The 27,777-nt window shown below is 55.1% G+C and overlaps 1 protein-coding gene across 3 annotated transcripts; it reads left to right on the top strand.

Annotated features, from left to right (window-relative positions):
- The first annotated feature begins 254 nt into the window (after positions 1-254).
- On the top strand, positions 255-26,812 carry LOC101912273 (actin-binding protein WASF3-like). Of its 3 annotated transcripts, none has more exons than XM_055818358.1 (9): positions 255-418; positions 12,189-12,347; positions 13,786-13,920; positions 14,058-14,211; positions 14,548-14,665; positions 14,871-15,046; positions 15,448-15,708; positions 16,139-16,521; positions 17,131-26,812. In XM_055818358.1, exons 2-9 carry the CDS (start codon positions 12,215-12,217, stop codon positions 17,286-17,288), a joined length of 1,518 nt encoding a protein of 505 aa, XP_055674333.1. In that variant the 5' UTR covers positions 255-418; positions 12,189-12,214; the 3' UTR covers positions 17,289-26,812. The 3 variants fall into 3 exon arrangements, with proteins under 3 accessions (XP_055674333.1, XP_055674334.1, XP_055674332.1); XM_055818359.1 differs by lacking the exon at positions 255-418 and adding an exon at positions 547-659 and having other exon boundaries at positions 14,871-14,986; XM_055818357.1 differs by lacking the exon at positions 255-418 and adding an exon at positions 547-659.
- The last annotated feature ends 965 nt before the right edge of the window (positions 26,813-27,777 follow it).

Genomic DNA, 27,777 nt, shown 5'->3' with positions numbered 1-27,777 from the left:
GCCCAGCCGGGTGGCATCTGCAAACGTGCCCAGGGGGACCCTCGGTCCCCTCGCCCTCAGTGAGGATATCACACCGGGCCGGCCCCAGCGGGGCCCGGGGCACCCCCGTGTGCCCAGCGGTGGGTGACGGTAGGGGGCTGGGGCGGGGGAGGAGCTGCTCGCTCCGGTTCGCAGCCTCGGCTGCCGCCGGATCACGGCTCCCCCCGCTCCCACCTGCGAGCCCGGGGCCGGGCCAGGCGCGGGGCCAGCACGGAGGAGCCGGGGGCGATGCCAGCCCCGGGAGGAGGATGCTCCAACCGCCCCCCTCCTACCGGAGCATCCTTCCAGCTCCTCACCTCGCCGCCCGAGGGATTTCCATCGGGATGGTCTAACCCCCCAGCTTATTGCAAGTCCAGGTTGAAAAACTATGGGAAATTAGGTATTTATTAAAAAAAAAGTTATAAGGGAGGGCGCTGGGGGCCGCCCGGCCCCGCGCACCGGGGCCGCCCGTGCGGAGCGGGGCGGAGCGGGGCGGAGGCGGTGGCGAGGGGGCACATGCGCCGTGCGCGCACTGCGGAGCGGCGCGGAGAGGCGCGCAGCGGGAGCGCGGCGGCCGCCGCAGCCCTGCACAGCCCCGCGGGGCCGCCGCGGAGCCCCCGCCCCGCGCAGAGCCGGCGGAGGTGAGCGCGGAGGGATGCGGGAATGTGCGCGCCTCGGGGAAGGTGGGGGGTCTCCCTCCGCGTGTGTGAGTTTGCCGGGGGGGACACACGACACCCTCGCGGAGGTGCTTTGCCGCCGTTTTATTTGGGTCCTCTGGGCTTTGCATCGTTGGGGGGGGCAGGCATCCTTGCAGGGAGAGGGTCCCTCACCGCTCGGCATCCTTGCGGGGGGGGGGGGGGGGCGGGCCGCTTGGCATCCTTGCATGGGGAGGGGGTGTCTCCACTGCTTTGCATCCTTGCACGGGGGGTCCGGGCCGCTTTCCATCCCTGTATTGCAGGGGTGTCCCCCACAGCTTTGCATCCGTGCATGGGGGGGTGGGGGGTGGGTGCATGTCGCTTTGCATCCTTGCCTTGGGAGTTGTCCAGCTGCTCTGCATCCTTGCGTGAGGGGGTCCCTCATCACTTTGCACCTATTCGGGGGGGGGGGGGGGGGGCGGTCCTCCACCGTTTTACACCTTTGCATGGAGAGGAGGGAGTCAGGCTGCTTTGCACCTTGGGGGGGGGGTTGGACACACGACCCTCCCAAACCACTTAGCACATTTGCATCATGATGTTCTGGACCTCTTTGCATCCTTGTGTAGGTCGGGGGGAGCAGGGGCCATTGCATCTTGTATGGAGGAATCCTATCAGCTTTAGAGCCTTGCAAGGGGGGGGGTCAGATCTCCTTGCACCCTTGTATGGCAGGGGGAGTGCTGTCACTTTGCATTCCCGCATGGAGAGGTGGGTACCAGGCTGCTTTGCACTCTTCCATTGGGGTGGGTGGGGGGAATCACCTTACATCCTTGCATCTTGGGGCGGGAGAGAGGATCCACTGCTGCTTTTCATTTTTACATCACTGGGGAGCAGAAGCTGGGCCCGCTGTTGTCTGTGCAGGAAGAGGCACCTATAAGCAGGGTAGGGCAGGGCTCATCACCCCCTGGCTGGATGGTGCTGGGGGCATGGGCAGCTAGGTGCTGCAGCCTGCTGTGGGGCCAGGGAAGTGGAGAGGACAGGGCCAAGTGGGGTAGAAGCCTGGTGGCACCTGCCATGCATGCCCCACCCCCCCAGCCCTCACTGGGTTTTGGACACCCCCCCCAGTCCAGGGCAGCCCCCCAGGCAGGCTGCAGGCAGCCCACCCACCCCCCACCAAGGGTGCAGAGCCTGGGCCTCCATGCTCAGTGATTCAGCTACTTGCAGGGAGCTTGAATTTTATCACTTAAAACTCGAGTTCTTGCTGCCTCGTGGTGGTGTCAGCATGATAAAATACCTATGGATTAAGATGCTTTTTAGTGTAGTTTTGTGGTTGCTTTGTCTGCAGCTGCCTGGCGTACAGCAGCCGGCTGCCGGACACGAGCCGGAGGAGGGGAGCACAGGACCTGAATGTATGGGTAGATTGGCAATGGCAGAATTAATAATTCATCTTCAAAACTTCAGCGTGCCAAGGCACACCCCTTGTTTGCTGCATCTCGTTGCCTGAATTTTAGAAAGGTTGCTAGTTTCATTAAAAAAAAATAAAAGGAATTTTGATGGCATTTCTGTATCTCAGTAGCATCCCCCTGTGACAGGTTGAACAGCTTGGTGATTAGGGGAGACTGAAGGCAGCATCGGTCCAGCAAAACTTCATCTGGCAGCTAGAAGGTTAATGTGCACCATGCTCTTCTGTCGCAAACGCAAACTCAGAGCACGCCAAGGGCTCTTACACATAATGCCTGTGATGCAACTTAGACCCCAAATGTCCGCTCCTTTCCCGAGGAGCTGAAGCCCACAGAGAAAACTCGAGATGAAGCATATTTTGCTTTGAGCTGTCATCTCCCTTGGCCCAGTTCTGAACCAAAGATGCTCATCCTCCATTTTATGGTGGATGACAAATCAACTGCGAATGCCAAGATCTTGACAAGTTACGAACAGCCCTCAAGCCAAAAGTGTTAAAATTAAAAAAAAAAAAAAATATATATATAAAAAAAAAAGCAAGAATGCTTTTTGCAGAGCTGCTCATCCAAAAAGCCACCCTCTGAGCTGCACCCCACGGGCAGGAGCTGCAGCATTTTGCACATCTCTGTGAGCAGAGGGGATGCAGGCAGCTCCTCGGCAGGAGCTGTGCCTGCGCCCCCCGGTCGCACCCAGATTTTTGCAGGGCTACACGTACAGCACCGGTGAGCAAAGTGGCCCCATCAGCCTGGGAAGGGGCTGCCCAGCACCCAGCACAGCCTCGGCAGGGAACCACATCTGAGCTGGCTGGGAGGGCTGGAGATGCTGGTCCTGCGGCTGCTCCCAAAGGCAGTGAGTGCCGGGTTTCCAGAAGGACCCTTGCCGCTCGCCGAGGGCTTCCTGGGTTTATCAAAGCGCCTTCTATATTGGGGAGAATAAGGCTGGTTTGTTCAGCAGCGTCCTGCTCACACAAACTGCCAGTGAGCAAGCTCGCTCCTTCTGTTAATGAGCTGAGCACAAAAGGGAAAAAAAATGTCATTGAAGATTTTCCTTTGGTGATAGAGAGTCATTAAAAACAACACATGATTCCTGGGCCAGCGGGATCTGTACGGCTGGCTGTTCCCACCACCGCATAAGGCAGGCATCGCTGCTCCAGGTGCTCCCAGCACAGGAGCCACACAGGGAGCAGCCGAAGGATGACAGAGGAGGATCACACGTAGTTTCATCCACACCTTTTTTTCCACCCCTTTCTCCCTTCAGCATTAGAGTATCGGGGCACTGCATTTGCATGGATTTAGTTTGTATGCACAGCAGAGACAGAGCCAAAAGGTGGTGGTGGTGCCGGGGCTGGCAGCAGCTTCTGTGGGATGGGAAGGACCCGATGAAGCGGCCCGCAGCTCCGTGACTGGGGGGCACCGAGGGCTCCCCACTTCTGAGAAACCAAGCAACAGAACCCAAAACCCACATCAATGAAAACCCAGGGAAAACAACTGCCTGAAAACCGACATACCAATTGACAGCATTTGCTAGTTGCATACCTGGAAAAAACATGGAGATAAAAAAGAAACCACCATGTTAAAGAACCTGTTTGTTTTAAAGCAGACACGCAGCAGGACGAGCTTTTTATACCAACCCCAAGGTAGCAAGGCACTTGCATTTATGGCCTCCTCCTAAGGAGGCGTTCTGGGGAAGGCTGGCGTTGCAGAGCCCAGCCTTCAGAGGCGTTTGTGATTTAGAGGCAATTTAGTCAAGTGCTGTTCCTAGAGCTGAAACATTTTGCAGTAGAAGGGGGGGGGGGGGAAATTCCACACAAACTGTGGCATTTACTAATAAAACTCTTCAGGAATATTTTTAGCTGTGATTTAACGTTCTGTTGCACTTTGCTGTGAAGTGTTCGCACGCTGAAGCCTGCTGGCAGTTGTTAGCCGTGGTAGAGCTGCCTTTGGCTGAGCTAGCAGAGGAGGGGAGCTGCAGATGGACTGGAGGAGAGGTGCGGGCAGCGTTCCCAGCCGGGGTGGGTGATGTGCCTTCCCAGCGGGGCACAGGTCACCAACTCAACCCCAACCCAGGCAGCAATGCCCCAGGGCCGGCCAGACATCCAGCTCCCTCCTCCCTTTGGCTGGAGGGCCTGACCCTTTCCCTGCAGCTCAGCCCCAGCGTGTTCTTGGCTGACAGCAAATACACCTCCATGCAGCCCAGGGTCAGGGCTGAGACCTCTCAACTCATTTCATCTGTGCTGCGGGGGCAGTGAGTCCACAGCCTCAGCTTCCAGATTCCCCCAAGCCGACAGCCTGAAGATGGGGAGCCAGAAACATCCCATGTCCTAGGGGCTTTTCAGCCCCCGAGGGGTTTTGCCACCCCATGCTTTGCCGTGAGATGTGCCAACCTGAGATGTGCCAACCGTTCTCGCTCACTTGGGATGGGGCTGGGAGGCTTTCTGTGGCCTCAGCCCATTTGTAAAGCCAGAATCCTCCAGGATGCAGAGGTCTCAGGGAGGGGACAGGCAGTGGCATTGCTTCTCACATGCCCATCAGCCTCAGTGCAATCGTGAGTTTATTCTCACTGAAGATCTGCCCTCTAGTTTATTTTAAGCAAGGGAAATGCTTGAGATCCAGCCAGTTTAAATATATTTAATTAACCTTTGGACAATAGCTCTAGAGTGATTATCAGCTTCACACAAAGCAATGACATTTGTCATGCTGGTAGTGTTCACAGTCATTTGGGCTAGCAACAAATTAAAAAGTGGTCACAGATGCATTTTGTAAATTAGAGCAACGAGTCGTTGCAGTGCAGATCACACTCCATTTTGTGTGAAGTAAATCAGCAGATCTGGTCCAGCTCTTAGCAAGCAGTTTTCTCTGCATTGCAAAGAGCCACCTGCACAGTTTTTCCTAGGTTTGTTGTTTGATTTTTTTCCCTGAGACACCAAAGCTTCAGCCCCTATAGGCTTTGCTCTCCCTCCCGAGGCTGTTCATGGCCCACATCAGCCAAACATCCAAGGGTGAGAAGCAGGAGTTTAGGTCCACCAGAGCCAGATGTTGCCCCTCAACCATTAGGTAGCTGCTGGTGGCCCCATCTGTCCTCTGCAGATTTGTCCTGTTATTCCTTGAACCCTCCTGCCTGGATTTCCAGCATGCTCTATGGCAGAGCTCCACAAATCAACAGCTCAAAAGCCTGCTGCTTTTGCAGCTACCTCTCATGTCTGTCTGCTCAGAAACACTGCACACCCCAGGGATCCTTCCCAGCCCTCTCCCATACCAGGTCTGTTTGCCAAACTCCACAGAACAAGCTCCTTCAAGCACTGTCAAGCCCAACTGAGTGTCACTTCCTCCTCTTGTCCTCTTCCTGACTCCAGAGTCAGCTTTTTTTATTACCTCCTATCAATATTTCAGGACTGCCTTGTGTCTTTGTCTCCCACCAGCCCCCACAGCCCTTCCCCACCCCGCCATTCCCTGCACCAGAGCATGGGTTGCCATCCTGAACAGGCACTGCGAGATCTGGAGTGTCTTGTTCTTTTGATATTCATTTGTAAGCTTTTTCAGCTTTTGTTCAAGGATAATAGATTTTCAATATACCACTCTGGGTTTTTGTGCTACTCTGGCTCCTGGCATCCAACCAAAGCTTTTGCTCCCTTGCAAAAGCCTCCGGTTCCTGGCAGCGTCTGGTCCCCAGGGCTCAGCAGCGCCTTGGGGAGCCCAGCTCAGGCAAGAGCTTCGATTGCAAGGGCCGAGTGAACGGACTTACCAAAACCCGGCCCAGAACTGGGCTTAGCAGAGGAGCTGACCCAAACTCCAGCCTTCGGTATGGCTGTGTCACTGCACACTTGCCTGCGTTCTCCCCAAATCCAAGCTCAGGGTTTTCTTGGCCATCTGACACATGATGAATTAGATTTCCCATGGCTGTCTCGTACAAGCTCAGCTGCTCCTTCACCAGCCATCCAGGTGTGATGCATGGGTGCCATGCTTCAGTACTGTCACATGAGGTATTGAAGGTACATCGACAGCCAATTTGTTTTTGCAAGCTGGACATCGTGCCCAGCCCAGCCTGGCTCATCTCTGCCATGACTCCATTCCCCATCCAGGTTTTTCCTGTAGGGACACCCAGCTACAGAAAGCAAACCCTAAAATTGCCTTCTGTCCCACCTTGGCTCGGTGAGGGAGGGTGGCAGCAGGGGAATTTCTCTCTCAATGTTCCCTGCAATATGAAGCAGGGCACTGGGGCTGATGCTGCAGGTATCAGGTACTCACCAAATCAAAAATCTCTCATGGAGATTAGCCAGCACCTGAGAAACATGCTGTCATCAAGCCCATTCCTCCTTGCAGAGCCATCCAGAGCATGCATGATCCTTCAGGCCACTTTGGACCCCAGCGCAGGAATCCAGCGTGGCTTTGCAAGTCACAGCTCAATCCCCTGCTCAGAGGGAGAGGGCAAGTGGGTTTGGGGTGCAGTGGAGGTGAGGAGACAGTTATGTACATGAAAGGCTCTTGCAAAGAATATAAGGAGCAATGGCAGGACATGAAACTCCATTTTTTGGACCTCTTACAAAACAAGAGCTGCTTTTCTGCCCCTGGTGGACCCCAAGGACTTAAGCTGCCAGATGTGATGCCTGCTGAGATGAAGGATGACATCTGGAAGGGGCCAGCTGTAGGGGTCACCTGTGTGCCAGCATCTTGGTCCGCAGGGATGGGGCTGGCAGTCCTGCTCTTGTCCCCCAGCCCTCTTGTGCCACCTGGGAAAGCAGGGGCTGCCTTTCAGCAGCACCAGCAGCTCCAGGGGTTGGGATGCTGCGTTCAATTTGCTGGTTGTTCCTTGGGAGAAATCAGCTTCTTGGGGCAGAAGGTAAACTTTATTTCTGGTCTCCTCACCTCCCCTGCCTGGGCATCTCAGCTGGTATTTATTCGGGCAGCAGCGAGCTGGATGCGGTTCCCTTCCAAGCTCCTCTGCTTGGTTTGGAAAGCCGTTGGAAGGCTTCATCTGCACAAGCTAATGCCCAGCCTGGGTAGGATACAGCAGATGCTGGGGTGGATCTGTGGCCATGAGCAGCAGCCACGGCTCGTTGCAGACCAGAGGGGGCTGTGAGCTGGCCTGCGTTCCCTGTGCTGGCTGCTGTGGGCTGCCCCTGCTAGACAGGGCGATGGTGGGGACCTGGGCTGAGCAGCCCGATGAGTGTCCCAGAGGACAGGCAGCTCGGGGGAGTCAGTGCCACCACCTTGGTGGGATGCTGAGGAGCTTTGACAGATGCATTGTGGAAACAGTGGTGTGCTACCCCAGGAAGCAGCTATGCACCAGGGAGAAGTGGGCGCTTTCTAGTTACCAGCAGCAGCAGCGAGTCTCTCCTTGGCCTGACAGCTGAGACGGTCACCGCTGCCTTTCACTAGTGACATTTCCCAGTACAACAAGATTCAGAGTTATCAACTTTCTCAGCAGCTGGGGAGAGGCAGAGTGATGGAAGAGCTCCCCCCCAGTGTACCTGTACCATGACAGTGGCTCTGGGGAAGCTCCTGGTCTGTCCCACTCCTCCTGCCTTCCACCTCCAGGAAATTCCTGCTGGGTTTGTGGCTCCAGTTCTCCTCCTGCAGCCTGACACTGGCGTTATCCCACTGAGGGCTCTTCACTTCCACTCAGGAGACAGCAACACCTCATGGATTTTAGTCCATGTAAGCAATACCAGAACCTGGCTGCTGTCCCCAGACCCAGCAGAAGAGATGCCCACCCTACAACAACGACCCGTAGACATGCAGAGAAATGGGAAGGCTCAGGTCAGCAGAAGGTTTGGCTGGTTGAGGTTGTACCTTTCAGTCCCACATCCATGGAGCAGCCAAGCACCGAAAGCAACCGGGGCCATTGCATGAGGAATAAAAAGAGAAGCAAACCTTGCTGTGGGTGGTTGGAAAAGCCTGTATAACCACTTAAACCTGAGCGGGGCTTTGAAGATGAAGAATCATCAGGGCTTGCACAGTTATCCCAAAGCAGCTGAAAGGTGGGAGCAGAGGGGCTGTGCTGAGCCGGGCAGGGCAACACTGCTGGCTGTGGCTGGGGTCTCCCTGCAGCTGTGGAGCCATCAGCTGTGTCTCCTAACGCACTCTCAGCTAGAGAGGAAAGAAAGACCCGAACCCTCAAGGGCTGGTGTGTCTCCTGAGCTGCAGTGGGAGAGGAGGGCAGCAGCAGGGCAAGATGGTGAGAGCTTATCCCACCTACAGGCATCCATCACCAGCAAGGACAGACACATGTATCCCAAGGGAGGACTTCAGGAACTCCTTCTCACACTCCCCGTGCCAGAGCAGGTGTTCTGCAGCAGAGCCCAGCCCAGGGCTGTCTGGGCAGGGTCAGACACCTTACACCAAACCTGGAGCAGCCCGGCAAGGTGGAAGACCCTTCCTGATGTCCAACCTGAGCATGGACACCAAGACCAGGCATCCCACCTGCCCTGGATCAAGTCTCCCCCGCCAGCAGCACTGATGTACCCCCAGCTGCCCCTGCCCTCGCTGCGCTCTGCAGCACAAGGACAAGGCCCCCACATTAAGTGAGCAAGGTGCTGCCCCAGCCTCACCACCTCTGCCCTTGCTGGGGTGCAGCAGGGCCAGCGGCAACAAGGGGAAGATGAGTGGGAGCCCAGGGTGACCCCAGCGCAGGAGCTCACCGTCACTGCCCCCAGGGCCAGCGAGCAGCAGGCAGAGCAGGCAGCAGGGTCTGCTAGCAGCCCCAGATACAGCCAGAATCAAGTGACCAGGAGGCAGGAGCCAAAGGGGACAGGGACACCCACCCTGAAGATGATGCCAAACCCAGGACTTGCCCAGGGTGCCAGCACCCACCTAAGGGACCCACCTGGGGTAGGAGCTGCTTGCAGGGATGAGGTCCAACAGGGCATGGCCAGGAGCAGGGCTGCAGGCCAGCACCCTAGCTGAGCTTAAATAACCTCCTGGGCCCATGGGTGGGGGTCCCAGGTGACGCTGCTCAGGGCCATCAAGGGCTAGCAGTGCCCATGGAAGATGGCAATTTGGCCCTGCAGCTGCTCAGATGTTGCTTTACTGGTTGCCTGGCAATGCCCAGCTGGGCTGTACTGGGGGTGCCACAGCCGTCACAGCCAAGCCCAGTGCACACAGTGGATTGGGCCATGGTGCTGAGCACTGAGGTGGGCTCTGGTATGGCCATGTGTATGGAAGAAATGATTAATTGCTCTTGGCCTAACTCTGTCCATGTTCAGGCTTCTCCCCCTTGCACCTGGCACCTCTGTGCCTGGCAGGTCCCTGCTCCTGGGAGCCTTTTCCTGAAGGTCTGAGGACCTGCCACCAAAATCACCCCCTCAAAGCCTTGGAAATTACCCCAAATATGTGCAGAAGCAGCACTGAGCATAACTGAGCATCCCTTCACTGGGCTCAGGCCAAGCTGCCAGCACTCAGGATTTGTGCATGGCCTCTTGGTGGGTGTGAGCAAGATGCACTGGTGAGGACAGAAATGCGGTTGGTGCCTGTGGGGTTCCGTGTAGCCCATCCCCACCCAACACGTTGTGATCCCCTGCATTAGGCCAGGCCTTAGGTCGCAGGTTTTAGGTCAAAAGTTGGGTTTTCAACCCAGAAGTCAGAGGTTTGGTGCCACTGGTGCATGAGGGATGCTGTTCCAGCAGGTTGAGGTGGCACCTGTCGCAGGAGGGCATGGCAGGGTTTCTGATCCCTGGGTTCCTGCTAGCAGCCATCAGCTGGGGAGGTTAAAAGGCAGCTTCTCCCATGGCTCAGCCAAAGTTGCCTGTCCTGGCTACCCTAGCTTAAAAATGTGTGCCTAACTCCTCCTTGGTTTCTTCTGCTGCAAGCTCTGAGTCTTGTTAGGGCTTATTGTGGGGGAGGTTAAAGGGAACTTTCTTCTCCAGGGATGCTCTCCCACGGCATGGTCTCAAATGCTGTTATCAGACCATGTACTCACCTTCTGCCCCTCTTCAAGCCTGTCCCTGCTGGGAAGTTTCAGACCTCAGATCCTTTTTTTTTCATTCCCCTCTGGAGTCCCCATGAGGGACGCAGGCACGGATGGCCCTGGTTCCTCCCAGGCCCCCTGCGTGGGGACAGAAAGCCCAGGGTGCCGGTGGCTGTGTCCCAGGCAGATGCTGAGAATGGCTCTTTGTTTCCCGTTTCTAATTGCTGGGCCCGAGCAGCTCGTTAACCGTTCTGCCCCGCGCCCTGCTGTCCCTGCAGCCACTGCTTGGGGGGAGCCCCCCGTGGGGATGTGCTGGTGCTCAACCTCTGAGTGTGGATTTGGGGGGGGACACATAAAACTGGCTCAAAGCAAGCTTGGGGTGAATCTCCCAGCATTGCTTATCTCTTTATGCAGCCCGGGAGGCGGGGTGTTCAGGGGGTGCCTGAACATGGCCAGAGCAGAAATCCATCAGCGGACATCCAGGGCCTCCCCTGCAAACTCTGTGCCATTTTTCCCAGGTGAAAAATAACCTGTTTGGGGTTTTGGGAGCCAGGAACAGTACCAGCCCCGCCATCCATATACAGTGACTTTGGGAAGCGCCAGAGGACATGTGGTTTGCTCTGAGCCCAAAGCATCGTGCAACCCAAAGGAGGGTTCAGGGCTGGGGTCCTTCCCACAGTGCCCCGATTGCCCTGGGGCAGAGCAGCGCCCAGCGTTCGCCCCCCTGTACGTACAGATCTGGGAGCACAATCGGCCCTTTGGGAAGCTCGATATGAATGATTTAGAAACAAGTTTTGGACTCTTTCATGGAGAGAGCTTGCATTTGCATTTGAAAACTGTGGAGGAGCTGGTGGTGCTGGTGGGGGGACGGGAGCACTGGCCGGTTGCTATCAATGGGAAACTGTTCTGTCTAACGCTCCCGGGGCCAAAAAATGTGAACTCTGCAGATTGCTGGCTCCATTCATGGTCAGAATTGCTGGCTCCGTTGTTGGTGCCTGGCTGCTCCACTCCCAGCTATTAACGGCTCCGCTCAGAAGCTGGTTTTCCTTTACTGCCGAAGCAGAGGGTTTTTGTGAAAGATGGGGTGGTTGGGGGTGCCTGGGATGTGAAACGGGGGGATTCAGCTTGCTGCATTCAGGACCTGGGAAGGCTGTTCGTGCTCTCCAGTCCTGAAATCCAATTCACAGTGATTTCAGTGCTAAAGCCATCAGTTTGCCTTTGCATTGGGAGCAGAGCAGAGTCCTGATGTGCTCATATCACCTAAGACCCTCTTGTGCCAGCCTGCGGGGTCACGGCCTGCTTTGTGCCTGCCCATGTCCCAGTCCCAGGCTGCAGCATCCCAGGAGACACCACCATGGTTAATAAATGCTCCTTTTTTCTTTTTTTTTCCCCTCCTTGCTCAGCCTGTTTCACATCACTCGCCCTTTACATCAGTGGGGTAACCTGCCCCTAGCACCCCCACCTTCTACCCCACTGTGCCTATCCTTCATCCTTCCTCACCTCCCAACGGGTGCTCTCGCCGGAGGTGAAGCTGTTGGGTCCAGGCATCTCCCTACATCTCCTTGAGCCCCATAGAAAATAAAGCATCCCCAGTTCAGGTGGGACCGGCGGCAGAGCCGGGGGGCACGCAGGGATGCTGTGGGGCCGCACAGGGATGCTGTGGAGGGCAGGGGTGAGCTGGCGGTGGCAGCTTGCCTCGGTGTAGTGTGTGCACAGATAAAACCCCGGAGAGCTTTGCACTGAGCTGGAAATAATGGCATTACAAGCGCTTGCTCGCTTCTGGCCACTGTTTGGCTTGGATGAGGCTTTTCAGGGCTGGCTGAAGGGCTGCAGCACATGGGGGTTTGCTCCTAGTTTAAGCACAGCTCCAGGAAGGTAAGGGAGAAAGGGTCCCCGGGCACGTTGGCTTCAGCAGAGCACAACAGCAGGGACAGGGCCCTGGCATGGTCCTCACCTCCACCCTGGCATCTGTGAACTCACTGGCATCTGGAGGTTTGCACCACGGAGCATCCCCTGCTTGGAAGAGCCCTGCTGCTGCAGCACAGGCTGCACCCACCGTGCCCAGCACGGGCAGGATCAGTGCCCCAGGCAGAGGCCAAAGGAAACAGCGACAAAAATCAGTGATTGGTAAAAACTGGGTATTTTCTTTTTTTTTTCCTTCCTTTCTCCTTTGCCCAGGAGAGGCGTGAGGGCTCGCCGGCAGCATGCCGCTGGTGAAGAGGAATATCGAGCCCCGGCATCTATGCCGGGGGGCTCTTCCCGAGGGGGTAACGAGTGAGCTGGAGTGTGTCACCAACAGCACACTGGCTGCCATCATCAAGCAGCTGGGCAGCCTCAGTAAGTCACAGCGAATTGGTGTGGGGTGGCAACAGGGTGGGGGGATGCTGATGGGATGCTGGGATACTGGTGGGATGCTGGTGAGATGCTATGGTCCAGTTCCAGTCACAGAGAAACAGGGGCTGTGCAGACTGCAGCCATCCCTAATTCAGGGGGAGTTATAAATATTAAAAATTATAAATATATAATAACAAATTATAAATTTAAATATAAATATGAATTTATATAATATAAATATTTTAAAAGGAGGATGCTCAGGGCCAAGCCCCAAGGGGGAACCTGGTGATGTTTTTAAGACCCATTTTGCTCCCATGGCTGCTCTGTGCTATGGGGGATGGAAAGCCTTTGTGGGCCCCTTGCTTCTCGACTTGGCCAGAAATAGGAAGGTCAGGTGAAGATTAAAAAACCCCAACCTATTCTTTTTAATCTTAGAGCTTTATAAGGAAGAGAGGTCTATATAAAAGGTCTAAATCCTCAGCTGTCTTCCTGCCCTGGGACTGATTTCAGCAGAAAAGGGGAGGATGAGAGCACCGTGCACACCAGTGTGAAGGTTTAATAGGGGCAACCTATTTCACTGCTGAATATCAACTTAAAATAGAGAGAGACGCACAGGCTCTCCCTCTTTCCCCACCTCCAGAACTAGATTATTCTCTAAAATACTCCCAGAAAAATAGAACCTATATTTAGGGAGCTGCTGGAAGCATGGCATCTCACATGAGCAGCACCCATGGGTGCTCAGGCTGTGGCTACCTCATCCAGGGAAAAAGGAAATTAAATACAAATGGCCAAGCTGGGTGACAGGCTGAGCAGATACCAAAAGCGCTTTGATCTCGGGAGCTGTTTGGTACGTGGGTTTGGAGGAAGCCTCAAGGAGCTGGGGTGCTGGGCTGGGTGCTGTAGCCTGCAGGTGTCAGCAATGCTCTGCCAGGCGCCCCACGCAGCCCTGTGATAATAATAACCCGAATAAAGAGCTATCGCAGCGATGCACCAAGCCCTGCAGGAAAAAAACTGCTCAAGTCAAACAAACCACAGCTTCTCCCTGCTGCCCTGCTCGTGGTTTTCCACCTGCAGGGCTGGGTTTCCACAGGTCATGTGGTGTGATGGTGGGGTTTTGGCTGCAGATGTCCTGGTAGATCCAAAGGCTTTCTGGGGCACGGACTGCGCTGGTTCAGTGCCTCCCGAGGGTCCTGCTCGCCCTGAAAAGGATGCTTGTGTGCAGAGGAGAGGGCAGGAGAAGGGGGGGTGCTTTGTACTCCCTTCCCTCCGTGCAGCCCTTTGCCAGGTCTGGGGGAGGCTGAGGCTCAGCTCCCAACAGAACAAGGCTGGGGAGAGAGCCCCGCAGAGCTGGTGGGGAGGTGGGTGGCCCAGGGGACGGGCTGGGAGAGGGCTGCCTGCCTGCCACCGGTGCCCCTGACGGGTGCGTGTTGCCCTCTGCCAGGCAGGCACGCCGAGGACATCTTCGGCGAGCTGTTCAACGAAGCCAACAGCTTCTACATGCGGATGAACTCACTGCAGGAGAGAGTGGACCTGCTGGTCATCAAGGTGACACAGCTGGACTCCACCGTGGAGGAAGGTGAGGGGCTGGGGCTGTTTTGGGGTGACAGCCGGGTGCAAGCGGGTGGGAGACATGCTCAGGGCCAGGCCACCCGCCATGCCTGGTTTGAGGGGCTGAGGCCACCCCTGCATCCTCTGTCCCTCCCGTGCCCCCAGTTTCACTGCAGGACATCAACATGCGGAAAGCCTTCAAGAGCTCCACGGTGCAGAACCAGCAGGTGGTGTCTCGCAACTCCATCCCCAATCCGGTGATGGAGATGTACCAGCGCTGCGACAAGCCCCCGCCGCTCAACATCCTCACGCCCTACAGGTAGGGTGGCTGGCATATTGCTCCTTGAGGGGACCAAGGGGATCCTGGGGGATTCAGGGGGACCCTTTCCAGTGGAGGCATCAGTGTGTGCACCCCATTTGCTGCTTGGCGAGGGCTGAGAGGCTGTTTTTTCCAGTTGCTGTGTCACCATCCCCATTTTGTAGGGTGCTTGGGATGAGTGGCCCCACACAGTGGTCTGCAGGTAGTGACCACTGTGCTGGACATGTTCGTGGTGGGGCAACAGCTTATGGCCATGGTCACACCAAACCCCCCTGTGCAGGGGAAGGGGGGTCTCTTCCCGTGGCTGATAATCCTTTTCCCTTCCCAACCCGGCAGGGATGACAAAAAGGATGGCCTCAAATTCTACACTGACCCCTCCTACTTCTTCAACTTATGGAAGGAGAAAATGTTGCAGGCGACGGAAGATAAGAGAAAGGAGAAGCGCAGGCAGAAGGTAATGGGCAGGCAGGGGACACTGCAGGGGCTGGAGCTGGGGCTGCCTGGGACCTGGGGGCCAGTCGCTTTTCTGGTGCATCCCGCACACTCCCCCGCCCTCATGGTGGGTGCATCTCGCAGGGCGGGGTGATGCTCCCTGGGTACCGCTCATGGTCCGGAGGAGGCAGGCTGGAGATGGAGCCGTGGCTTGTCTTTGCCCTCAGGAGCAGCGGCTGGTGGAGGACTCCACTCGGGAGGTGAAGAAAGTGAGGAAAGCCCGCAACCGGCGCCTGGAGTGGAACATGATGGCGTATGATAAAGAGTTCCGACCCGATAACAGGTTCTCACCATCCCCCTATCACATGGCGTCATCGGAAGGATCACTGTCCCCAGATAATAGGCAGGTTTTACCTACTATGCATTTAGCTCACCGGCTCTCCCTTGGTTTCTCCGTCTTTGGGGGGGACGTGTTGCCCACAGCAGGGTTGGGGTGAGAAGCCATAAACCCACGGTAGCTTCATGGACAGCTGGTGCCCCCAGGGTCGCCTCCTGGACCTCAGGAGCAGCCTTGGTGTTGGGATGGTCGGAACACTTTCCATTTAGCAGCTAAGGGAAGAGACTGGTTCAGCTGTATTTGTGTCCTCCTCCCCTCCACTACCTCTCTGCTTGCTCATATATCTATATTTTTGTGGCCATTCTTTGTTTTGTTGTCTCAGCCCCAAAATACTCCCAAACCCACATCCCCCAGCCCAGCCAACCCCCGTCCCAGGAGTACGACGGTTGGGTTTTCCTGTGCTACAGATCTTACGCGTCGGATGCAGCTGACCACTCGTACCCGGCGAGCCCCAACCACCCCGCACAGCTGCTGGCCCCAGCATCCCACCTGGCCCCAGCGGAGCACAAGGAGGGGGTGCTGGCGGCTGCCCCCCCCCAGGAGCACGTCTATCGCCCGGCAGCGGGCAGCCGGCAGAACAGCCTCAACCGCCTCCAGCAGCCCCACGTGCCGCAGCCCCCAGAGGCTATCCTCAATGGGCCGAGACCTCACTTAGTCAAGGATTACGGGTAGGACTCCAGCTTGCCTCTCCTCTTCTGACAGAGGGATGCCCAGGGGAAGGGGGGCTTGGGGGGGGGCCTGACCCCCTATTTCTGGGCTGATGTAGCGGGGAGAGCCCTTCTCTGCAGCTGCTGTGGTCCAAAACCCGAGGCCAAATGAGTCAGGAGCACTTTTGGGGTAACCTCATCCCAGATAAGGGGACAAGGGGGATGGGGGGGATGTTTTTTTTCCCCTGGGGTGTTGGCTGCCTTCCCACCACCGCATGCCCCATAGCCCAGCCCACTGGCAGAGTCCCCCCAACTCCATGACCTTGGGACAGAGCTTACATGGGGGTCCAGAGCAAACCAAGCCACAGCAGAGCCAGCCGGGGGCCTGGGGTGGGTGATGGGTGCCATCATTCCTTGTGCTGCTGACACGGCTATTGCCCTTCTGTTGCAGCCCGCAGCCGGTGCCGATGGCAGAGTACTTTGTGCCGCCCGCCCCACCACCCCCGCCGCCCGTCATCCCCTCCGCCCAGACCGCCTTCGACAGCCCCATCTCGGCTCCCCCTGCCCTGGCCCCCGGCTCGGCTGCCCCCACCTCCTACGCACCCTCACCGCCCCCCGCACCCCCTGGCCCCTACTCTGCCTCTCCGCCGCAGGCCGGCCCCATGGGACCCCCAGTGGCCCCACCACCACCACCACCGGGGCCCCCCGCCGTTGCCGCCTCTCCGGCGCACTCGGCATCACCCCCAGCACCCGCCGTGGAGCCCCGGAAGGCGCAGATCCCACTGATGCCCATGAGCGATGCCCGGAGCGACCTGCTGGCAGCCATCCGCAGGGGTGAGTGTGGGGCTGGTGGCGGGGGGAGGGGGATGGGCAGGTTCCCAGTGCTGTGGCAAAACACCTCTTGGTGTGGAGTTGGGTGGTGGTGGCTTCGCTGAGTGCCAGGTGAGCCCCAGGTGGCCAGGTGGTGCGTGAAGATGGTGGCAGGCAGGTGGGACCTGGGGAGGGAAAGAAATGCAGGGCAGGGGGGTGCAGGAGGTGGGGAAAACCCATTGCCAGAGGCAGTACGGAGCCCCACAGGGATGAGCAGCAGCTCCCGTGAGTGTGGCCACCATCCAGGCTGTAGCAGATGATGTGCTCCAAGGTCTCCCATTTCCCCTTCCTGCAGATCTTCAGCTCAAACAGTAGATTTAACCCTCAAGAAGGTTCAGCCTCTTCAGGTTGAGTGGAAGCAGAGGAGGAGCTGTATTCTATTATATAGCTGTATAATCGCACGCATCTCATTCTTATCTCATATATCTTGGTAATCGCATGCATCTTCCTGCAGGCAGGCTGCAGCCATCTCCTTTCAGCCCATACTTTTGACTGGGGGGATGCTGCACATTGGGTGCACCCATGGGTGCTGGGCACATTGCCCCTAAAGCCTTCCCCCCTTTCCGACCACAGGAATTCAACTCCGGAAAGTCCAGGAGCAATGGGAACAAGAGGCCAAAAAAGAACCCGTGGGCAATGACGTGGCGACGATCCTGTCCCGCCGGATCGCAGTGGAGTACAGCGAGTCCGACGACGACTCCGAGCTGGATGATAACGAGTGGTCAGACTGAGGGGCCCCGGGGCTGGGCTGGCGCGGAGCTCCCCGGCTCCATGCCAGGTGTGTATAGGCACCTTCCCCAACGTCAATGCCAACAAGCGCAGGCGGCCCCGCTCATTCAGGAGCTTTGCTTTTACACTATGTCGAAAACCCTTCGGGCAGCAGCAGCACTGGTAGGATACACCTCGGAGGCAGTGAGACCAGAAATTAGCAGCACCTTCACATTTAATGACTTCCAAAATACTCTGAAGGCAGGTTAATAGGATTACTCCAGGTTTACACCTGGAGCAAGACCAGAGACTAGCCCTGAGTGTGCTTTGCTAGAGAAGGGATAGCCAGAGGCAGTAGTGCTTTTCCAGCTCGATGTTAAACGTGTTAACGAGAAGCTCCTGGAGAAGCAGCCTGTTTGCACAGCCGGTGCCACCATGGGTGCGCAGCGATGGCCGCGCACTGGGTTTGGGGATGCTCCGCCGCCGGCACCTGTAGTAGAGTCAGGCAGCTCCGAGAGCTGCGTGTGAGCAGGAGCCGCCTTCCCCATAAAGCAGCGCACCACGTTTTGTGGCAGTCATGTCGGGAAGGTCACCATCATGCTGTCGCTCCCTGCAGAAGAACAAGGCGGTGGTGACCTGAGCCTGTTTCCATCCTTAGGACCAGTTTTCTGGGAGAAAGGGGTGAAAGCAAGGCTTCTGCAGCTGGCAGGGAAACCCAGCGCTTGTCTGGGCTTTGAAAGCTGCGATGTGTGGTGTCCTCGGGGCGGGGGAAGGGGCTGCCAGCAAAGGAGCAGAGGTGTCCTGGGAGCTTCCCCAAGCCCAACTCTCCTTGGTCTTAGCGCTACGCCATTTCAGTGTTATTTGAAAAAAAAAAAAAATTAATTAGACAAAATGCTGCTTTTAGGTAAACCCTCAACTTGCACTTTGCAGCCCCACAGACTGCACCCGTACAACTGAGATCAGCTCGGACCCAGGCACTACTTGCCCCTGGCCTGATCCTGCCCCGTCCCTTACCCCACAGGCGGGCGCTGCTGGGGGAGCCTGGCGAGGGGGGCCCCCACCACGGCGCTGAAAATACCACTTTGCTCATCAAAATAGGGTGTGATTCATCGAAGGCTTTTCACACAGCCGCAAAGGGAGGAGGCACAGGAAGGCAGAGCAAAGGGGTGGGGAGTATGGAAGATACCACAGTCAGGGTAAGAGCCTGCGGAGACAGGGAGAGGCTCCCACCAGCAGAAAATGGGCCAGGACCAACCGTGGACTTGCCCAACAGTGTCCCCAGGTCCTCTCTTGTGTTCCCATATACCACCAGTCCCCGAAGGGAGGAAAACCAAGTCCCCATGTTGCATGTCTTCTGGGGAGGAGCTGGGCTCTGAGCCCACCTCCCCCGCTCCCCCAGCAACTGTGTAGTTGGTGGCTACAAAGGTAGAATTTTGACCATAAATGACCAGCCCTATAAAGGAAGTGGGAGAATATAGCTGGGACCCAGCAGGCTCAAAGGCCGATCCCTAAATTCGTCCTGAGAAATACTGGTGTTGAACAATGCCCCAGGCATCTGCTCGTTTCCCCCAGCAAGAAACCCTTCGTGGCGAGATGTGATGAGCCCCCTACCCAGCTGCTGAGAAATAGCCCCTCCCTTCCACTGAGTGACACAAAGTGGCCTCTTGTCCCTTGGACATGACACCTCCCGCATCTCCAGCATCTCCAGGTCTGGGCTGCAAGCTGTGGTTCCAAGCGGGGGGCTCGAATGGAGGAGCAGTGTGGGTGTGGGAGAGGGGAAGGATGGATGGGGAAGGGTTTGGGGTTCAGCCCCCCTTTCCTTAGGGAAAAATCCCCTTGGCTTCAGCAGGGCTGATTGTTAGAGCAGGAACTGCAAATAAAATCCTCAAATTTAACCCCAGAATTCCTCATCTCGACAGCGCTGATGCTGTTTAAGGTGCTCAGGTGCTCGTCCCACTCTGCCTGTTGATGGGCAAGCTCTCCCAGCGTGAGGAAGACCCAACAGCCTGGGATTAGCTGTACGGATCAATTCCGGGTCCCACGCATGCCTGCTGGGAGGCTGGCAGGGAGGCTTGGCATCTCCTGTCTCGCTGTGCAGGCAGGCAGGGCAGAGCAGGCAGGGCAGGCAAGAGGCAGCAGAGCAATGGGATGCATGGAATAGCTCATCTGCAACACCCAGGTAAAACAGGATTGACCAAAGGAGGCAGGGGGACACGATGCGCCACAGGTGAGCAGGGAATTCCTGATGCTGGGTGCTCATCGAGAGCTCTCGTTTCTGGTGCTGACCCTCTGAGATGCAGAGGACCAGCAGCTGCTGGCCACAACCTGGCGCTGGCAGCCGGGAGGGCACCCCTGGGGTGGGCTTTCCTCGGCCAGGAGCAAGCTAGGAGAAAGGCTTGTGAAAATCCAGAGCATCGTTTAAGCAGTCACCTGTTATTAATAATAGACGTGACCATAATACTGTCTGTATGTGAAGAGCAAGGCAAGTGTTTATTTGGATAATTAGGAAGAGTAATAATCCTTTGTGAGAGAGAACAGCAGAGGGCTTCTGCCTGTTACGGGGGTCAAAGGGCTGCAGAATCGGCCGCAGGGACCCCGCCGGCACTCGGGCAGAGCCAAGGAGTCCCACCAGCACATGCAGGCAGGGAAGGGGCTCTGGGACATGCGGGGCTGGCTCATCCCTGAGGTCCATGACTGCCCCAGTTCTGTAAAGCTGAGCTGATCCTGGTGGGAACTGGAGAAGAGCAGAGTGCCCCTAGAAGACTAAGTCCCTTCTTTTCATGCACTAGTTGCTTTGTGTGTGTCACATGAAACTGGCCATTCTGGTAGGACTCCGTTGGTGCATGGCAGGTCAGGACTGTCCCTGCAGCCCCCTGCTTCCCTGTCACCTCACAGCAACTTTGCTATGCTCGGGACTGGCAGCAGTCAGTCAACCCGTGCTACTATCAGGGTCAATGCCGTTGCGTGGAAAAGCGCGTGACAATCACATAACTCAGGCCTTGCCTGCCCCATGCACAGCCTCATCCGCGGAGCAGGTGCACAGCTGGAAGCCTCAGGGGTGCAAGTAGCAAGGCTCACCCCCATTTCCTCACACCATGTTCTTGCACCATCCTCTCCGCTTCCCAGCCCCCAATAACCCAAGCCCATTCCGCACGCTCAACTCCAAAGCAAGTCAGCAGGACCATAACCTCCCAGCATTGCCCATTGCTTGAAGACATCACAATCCAGCTCTTCCAGGGATCTGAACCACCTCAGCTCCACTGAAGCTATCTTGATACCAGGGATGGGGCTGATCCCACAGGTAGCCTCTCCCCAGTGAGATGTCTACATCAGAGCTCATTGCTCAGGATTCTTCTGTAGCTGATGGAGAAGTAACCTGTATAGTCAGGGTGGGCTGGAGACACCCATTTCTGGTCTGATCATGGCACACCTTGCTCTTCCCAGCTCTCTGCTGGCAGCACCATGAGGCAGGCAAGCATGAGGTGGCACTGAGCACCCCAATCTCATGACACTGCCATTCCTGCAAAGCCAGCTGTGCTGGTGGGCCAACATCCTCAGTGCCTTTGCTTGGGAGACTCAGCCGTGTTTGAGGATGACCATCTTTATTTTAGGTGTATTCATCTATTTTTTGCCCAGGTGACCTATGAAATCCAGCACAAGTGACACTAAGTCCTTGGCTGGGCTGGGTTAGCTCCGCTGGAATTGGTTGTGCAATACTAATTAACACTGGCTGGCTGACCCATATGCTGCATACTCGATATTTTGTACATATGTGCCTATTTCCTTATACTCTTCCAGAAATAGGCCATGCTGCATTACACAACCCAAAATGCTCAAATCCTCACGTGGGCTGATATAAAAGTGAATATTCAAATATTTTATCTAGCTTAGCAGCCATTAAAAATACAATCCAGGTCGCAGATGATTGAATTTCTCCTCTCTCAAGTGTACCAGAAGTGGGCTGAGGAGATAGATGCTCCTGTACATTAAGGTTTCATGTTCCATGTTAAAATATAGCAGTGGCATTTCATTGCCAACAGATAATCACAGAGTGCCAAACATTTAATGAGCCCAACCGATCTCTCGAGAGTTCCTCTTTCCATTTTATCTGCTTTCTCCTACTTGCCAATTTATGGGCATAGATTAAAAATAATAAATATGACCGCCAACAGGGGGAAGCGTATTCTGGGTGCATGCAAATGAATTGGGCTGGAGTTGGCAAAAGAGTAAATAAGCTGGTTTGGTTCTGCTTAGAGATATTAACAGAAGGCCACAGTCCTTGAGGTCCATCAGAAACCTCTTGGACAATCGCTGATTTATCTGAAGAGGGACATTACGGGGACCACCGTGCCTGTGGTACACCAGTCGTTGCCTGTGAAGGCTACATCAGGTGTGAAGTCTGGTCTTGCTCAAGTTTTATGAAGGTTGGTGGAAGTCTGCCAGTGTTCACTCATCCTGGCCTTGCACCCTCAGGGTCTCCTTGATTTTGAGTGAACATTGGAGCTCGCTGTTGAGCCTGGCAGCTCTTAGAGGATCAGTGTCCTGAAGGAAAAAAGGATTGGCTAGTTTCTAACTTTCCACCCTGGGCAGACACCTAGAGAGGAGCAAGCATCACATCCTATGAGAGCTCCTGCTTTTGCAGCTGTTTTATCTTGGGAAGGTTTTATTCTGGTGACAGACGTAAGGCTGAACATGGCTTCTCCAGAGAGCTTCCTTCACCTAAGAGCCCTCAGGTTTCCTCCCAGCAACTTTTCCATCTCTGTCTCCCTTTCAAGACACCCAACAGCCTGAACAGAGGCTTTGCACGCTCCCCTGGGAACAGAACCTGAATTAACACCGCAGCTTTAACGAGAAGTGGAAGTTTCCCTCGGAGGGAGGCAGGCTGTAGCACTGGAGGTGGTATTTTGGATGGTGCTTTCCAGGGGTGCGTGGCCAGCAGGAACACCATGCCATTTCCTTGTGGGTGGACCATGGAGGGCCATGGGAAGCACTCCCTGTTGTGGGATGCTGGCAAGGGGAGCTTAGGCTGTTTCTTTCACCATGATTCCTGTTTTCCTGTAGTAGTAATTGTTACTTCAGGGTAAGGTTTTCTCTGCTGGCATGTCACTTTACAGGTATTTTTTTTAAAAAAAAAAAGGGGGGGGGGGGCAAGGACTTTGTCCTGAGGAGTTTACAGTTTACAGCAAACACCATATAACCTGCACTGCACTTTAGAAGCCTCAAATGCTCACTCGCCCATGAATTTACCCTCAACTGGGCAGCAGCACTTTGAGGACTGCTGTCCCTTCCTTAGGTGACCCCATGACCAGTACCACAACTGCATCCCCCCGCTGACAGGCAGTGGTGGGGCTCTCCTGTCCCTTCACTATCCCCACGCAAAAGTGCCTGAGCAAAATACAGGAGTGCCAAGACATGCTGGTTTTGTTTCCGAATGGGTCACCATGCCCTCCGTGTGAGCCTTTCCCAGTCCCCACACAGCTGTGCTCCCCTGGGATGACCGTGTGACAGGACCCATGCCCAGGCACACCGTTGCACCTACCTGCCACCGCTTGGAGCTGCCCATGCAATTCATGCCATGGCCTCTAAGCTCATACAAAGCATCCTCCTTCAGGCACTTGTACCCAAGCCAAGACTTTGAAATATTTTGATCTTTTTGAGAGTCAAAGGGGTGGGTTTTTTGCGAATCTGATCTTCCTTTAACAAACCCTAGGTTTTCTAGGATCATTCACTCAAGCTTTGCTTTCTCCAGGCAAGAATGATGCCTGCATTTTGCTGGGGGAGGAAAGGAAAAAAAAAACCCAAACAGTCAAGAACATCAGTTGGGGGTGGGGGGTGCCCCAAAGCTTTCAGTACCATTCCCACAAGCAGGGTGGGAAGAGGACACTAGAATATTCCCAAAGGAGGACTCCATCCTGGTGTTGTCACTAGGCTGAGGCAGAGCCTGCAGCAAGGGATGGGCTCTTTCTGTGGGCAATCCCCAGGCAAGACCTGGTTGGGACATACTTGGCCACAGTATCCCCTGAAGGCAGTGTTGGTGCGACATCAATATTAATGTCTGACATTGGTACAGGACCCTGAGGCCACAGACACCTCCATAGCACTACATGATGGTAGATCACTGATGCTTCATCCTCCCACGGGCATCTCTCCCAATAGATACCTTCCCACAGGTGCCACCTTCCAGAACAGCAGCCAGAGATCCCTCTAGTCTTTCGTTCCTGCTGGGAACAGGCTTAGATTTGCTGTTATCAGTGTGTTCAGGGTCTTGTGAGCCCAAGTGTGCATGAAGTGAGCCCTTCCCTGCACACCTCTCCCACGGTGGCAATGCCAGGGGACTGGGCTAGCCCTGGGGGAACTTTCAGCCCCATGGCAGTTCTAGCACTCAGCTGCATAGCACATCTTCAAGTATAAAGGGGAGGAAACAAACCAGAAAGAAAATAGACTGGCATTTTTCAGTTGGTTATGCTCCCACCACTCTGTATAGGAAAACCCTGTGGTAGGTGAAGCCCCCTGCAAAGCCACGGAGGGCGGTGGGGAGGACAGACCTGTGCTCTGTGCCCGTGTTGGGCTGCAGCACAAGTCACAGGATTGCGCTGTGACAGAAAGGACTCGAATCAGATCTCAGGGAAAGCTTTCTTGAGGTAAAGATGGAGAAACCCTGAAGCAGGTCACAGAGGCTCTCCATGGAGGGCTTTGAGAAGCAGGTAGGCAAACACCAGAAAGGAGCACTGTCTGTGACCCTGTGTTGGGCCAGGGCATGGTGGAGGTGTCCTCAGGACATCTCTTCAAACCTGGCGTGTTTGTAGTTCTGCCTCATCCCCTCTGGGGTTGCAGCAGCACTACTACTCGTTGGATCTGCCCCAGCAGGTTACAGCCCCAGAGCGTTGCCCATCAGCCAGGGCAGCCTGCTCATGTTCTCCCTTAGCTTTGGTGCCCATTTGCTGGTTTTGGTGTTGACCCTTGAATACAATAAGAATAAGCTGCGCTACAGAATAAACACCTGAGAGGGAAGGATGGGAACTAACCACAGAAGATCAGGATGGGCAGCTGTTACTGCCACATTTCAATAGTTAGAAGGCAGCAGCTCCAGCAGTCTGCTCCTCCAGACCACTCACGGTCCACAGACTGCAGCATGTGAACCATGCTGGTACCTTAAGGTGAACAATTTAAAAGATACCCCTTGATTTGGGGTAGCTCAGCTGAAGGATCCAAACAAAAAACATGCATTACAAAACTAACAAGCAGACAACTTACATGTCATTTCCAGAAAGAAAATCAGTTCAGTCTCTTTCCCCCGGATGCTGAGGGAAGGCCAGACCCAGCGTTGCTTCCCAGCAAGCCACTAAAAACCAGAGCAGTTATCACCACAGCCACTTGCCAAACTCAGTTCCTAAGAAACCAGGTTTTAGGAACAGAGCAAACAGCACAGCAGCCCACAGCACAAGAAGGAGATGGATCTCCTGCCACTGTAGGGAGGTGCTTTTGTACCTGAAGCTCCCACCCTAGCTCAGGTTTTTCAAATCCCAATATTTTTCACCTGTTACCCATGCTTGAGTGTGCCTGACGCCTCAGCTGGGAACACTTACTCCACAGAAAGTCACTTCTTGCCATGAAAAAAACAACCATAAAAGTCTTGCGTTGGAATCAAAGTGGACTTTGAGCCTGGTGACCTGACTGTGGTGCCTGTTGAGGAGCTGTTGATTTCCCGCTGGCAGCAAGAGCATCTTCGGCACAGTCCTGCCAGGTCTCCAAAATCCTTACTGTTATAAGCTTCACCCCCACCCCCTAAAGTTATTTTTCTACTGAGATGTTTCAGGTCTACCTTTAGTTCTAGCCAGTGTTCCACGAATGTGGCCTCTCTTTGTGGTGCCTTTCAACTCAGATCAGATCAGATTAGGGAAAAGAAAGAAAACCCCCATCAAAAAGAAACCTTTTTCTCCAAAATGCACTTTCAGGAGCGTTTTGGGGCTGACGGCTCCTCTTCTCAATAGACTTCCTTCATTTTGGGGCTGCTTGACTTGCCTGGGGGAATCTGAAATGGGATGTCCCCAGCATGAGCTGGGGCTGGTGCCGAAGCATTGCTGGTGCTTCCCTCTCCTCCGCTTGCGGCTGTGTCACGCGTGGGGCTGGGGCCAGCGTTCCCGTTGGGAGAGCCACGGGGCCACGGCAGTGTGGCAGCTCCTTACTGACACAAGTGCCTTTTCTGGAGGTCCCCGTGGCATGGCCGAGGAGCGGGGGGCTCCCGGGGTGGGGGGGCTCACTGAGCTGGGGCAGGGCAGAGCATTTCCAAGCGTTTCTGGTGCTCAGCTTGTCCTCACCTGGGTGGAAACCTGGACCTGCCCAGACCCCGAGGCATCCGCTGGGATTCCTCCTTCCTTGTGCACAGGCTTTTACCCCCACAGCTGCGCAGGGGTAGTTTTGGGAGCAGCTTACTCCAGTGGTGGCCAACTCAAGGAAAACCTGCTCCGCCAACCACACATCTCCGGGTGCACGTGCAAACGTTGCACCTTTGGCACGGGACAGTCCCCAAGAGGACATGGTGGGCCTGCAGGGAGGGAACAAACCCCGTCACCACTTTGTTGTGGGACACCAACACCTCTGGCTGGGGCCGGGCACTGGTGGAGCATTATTTTGGGTGGCAATGAAGGCAGGTGAGGACCATCCCCTGCTCCCTGTACCCGGCAGCCCGGGGACCAAGGCTAATCCAGGCTGGGCTGGGAGCACCCCAGACACCCCAAAACCCCCTCTGCACTACCCAAACTCAGCAGATACAAACTAGGCAGACCTCCTGGAGCACTGGGGCAACCAGACCTCCTAAAACAGAACATCTGGGAGCAGGCAGCTTGAGCCGAGCATTTTAAAAGCAGTTTTCTCCCCTTCTGGCACCAGCCGATGATGCATACAGCCTGGAGCCAGGGTTGTGGCCGGTCCTTACGGAGGTTGGCTCCAGCTCTGCAGGGACAGGGAGGTGCCAGCCTGGTGGCACCTTGTGGCTGGCTTCCCGGGGTGCTCAGCATCGGTGGGGCTGCCCCAAAAAGGCTCATTTGTTAATACTGGCAGAAGTATTACCCATATTTCCTTTGACTTGCTGTTTGATAGAAGCAGCTGACGGGAGAAGGGCATCTTCCCGAGGGTCACCCGTTACAGGCCGTAACTTGATTTCCATTATTATATAGTTGACATTAAAAAAGGAGATGTTCACTGTCTAATGGGGTCTTTTAACCATGTGCACTTAGTCAATAGGTGAGTAGATGTTGCTGCTTGTATCTATCTACCGTACCCAGTTGCTACGTGTGAACAAGTGTATTTCTCCCCAGTGTTGTGGGTTCTGCCTGTCGTGACACGATGATGGAAAGGTAGGGACTGCGTCGGTCGCAACACGAGCTTTCTTCTGTACAGTGTAGAGAGGAAACTCGAAACGACCCGAAGCACCGCTTGTAACTACATTTGTTCAAAAAATGTCATCTTAATCCCAAACTGTTGACACTTTATGCATGTGCTTATTAAAAAAAAAATTAAAAAATAAAGATTTTAAGAGGATAAAGTAGATTTGGCTTCAGCTTTTTGTCGGCTTGCCCTCTCTGGGTTCATTTGCTATGCGTTATCAGCCCTGTGATGCTCCCTTCTCTATTAGAGGCCAGGGCACAGAAGAAGCGGCAGAAAGCTGTGATATCTCTGTAACACTTCATTTGGAGAAACCAGCTTTCAAAGATCAATTCACTCCCACGGGTATTTAATCCCTGACCGCTTGAGTAATCAGAGGGCAGAGGATGGCTTGCTGAGGGAGAAGGCTCCATCGTTGTGCTCGGAGGCTCCGAGCAGCAGGAGCTGTTCCTTCCCAACCTACCACCAATGTTTCGAGCAGTTCTTATCCTCGACCAGCTCATCGCAATCCAGGTGGAAACACAGACCCTGGGTGAGGGGAAGTAGAAACCTGTGCTAGAGTTGCTTCAGCTGAAATAAAAACACAGACACGCACAGTATGGCACATACCTGGGGCAGGAGCCCAGATCTTAAAATGTTTTAATTTCACACCCCCTCCCCCCCATTTTTGGATATCCTTTTGACAAATCACTTTAACAGTTTTATTTACAGTAATAAAAATAAATTACTCTTACAGATGAATGTATAATATTATACACAATAGAGATACAGTGCAATAACAGCATTGATTTGTTTTCACTCGTTCTTAAAGTGCATTGAAGGGACTTGATTTAACCATAATTGAATGATAATTGTACATTTTTCTTTGAGATCAACTTTCCCAGTCAAGTTAAAAAGCTAATGAAAACACTTACATCAAAATAAGCTGCTGTCCTGATGGCTGTGGAAATGGCCTTGCTCCTGGGGAAGCGGAGAGGGTGGGAGGCAGGATGGGGAAGGGCAGTGATCTGCCCACTCTGTCCGTCTGCGCTGCTGAAGGCGACTCTGCCAGACACTGCCCGACGCCTGGCCGGGCTGACCTGCCCCTCAGAGCTTGGGAGGGCGGCTCAGTGCTGCACTGGTGGCCAC

Source organism: Falco peregrinus, chromosome 13 (assembly GCF_023634155.1).
Source record: "Falco peregrinus isolate bFalPer1 chromosome 13, bFalPer1.pri, whole genome shotgun sequence".
NCBI lineage: Eukaryota > Metazoa > Chordata > Aves > Falconiformes > Falconidae > Falco > Falco peregrinus.
The sequence above is the reverse complement of the archived record's forward strand: the minus strand, read 5'-3'. Positions and strand labels throughout refer to the sequence as shown.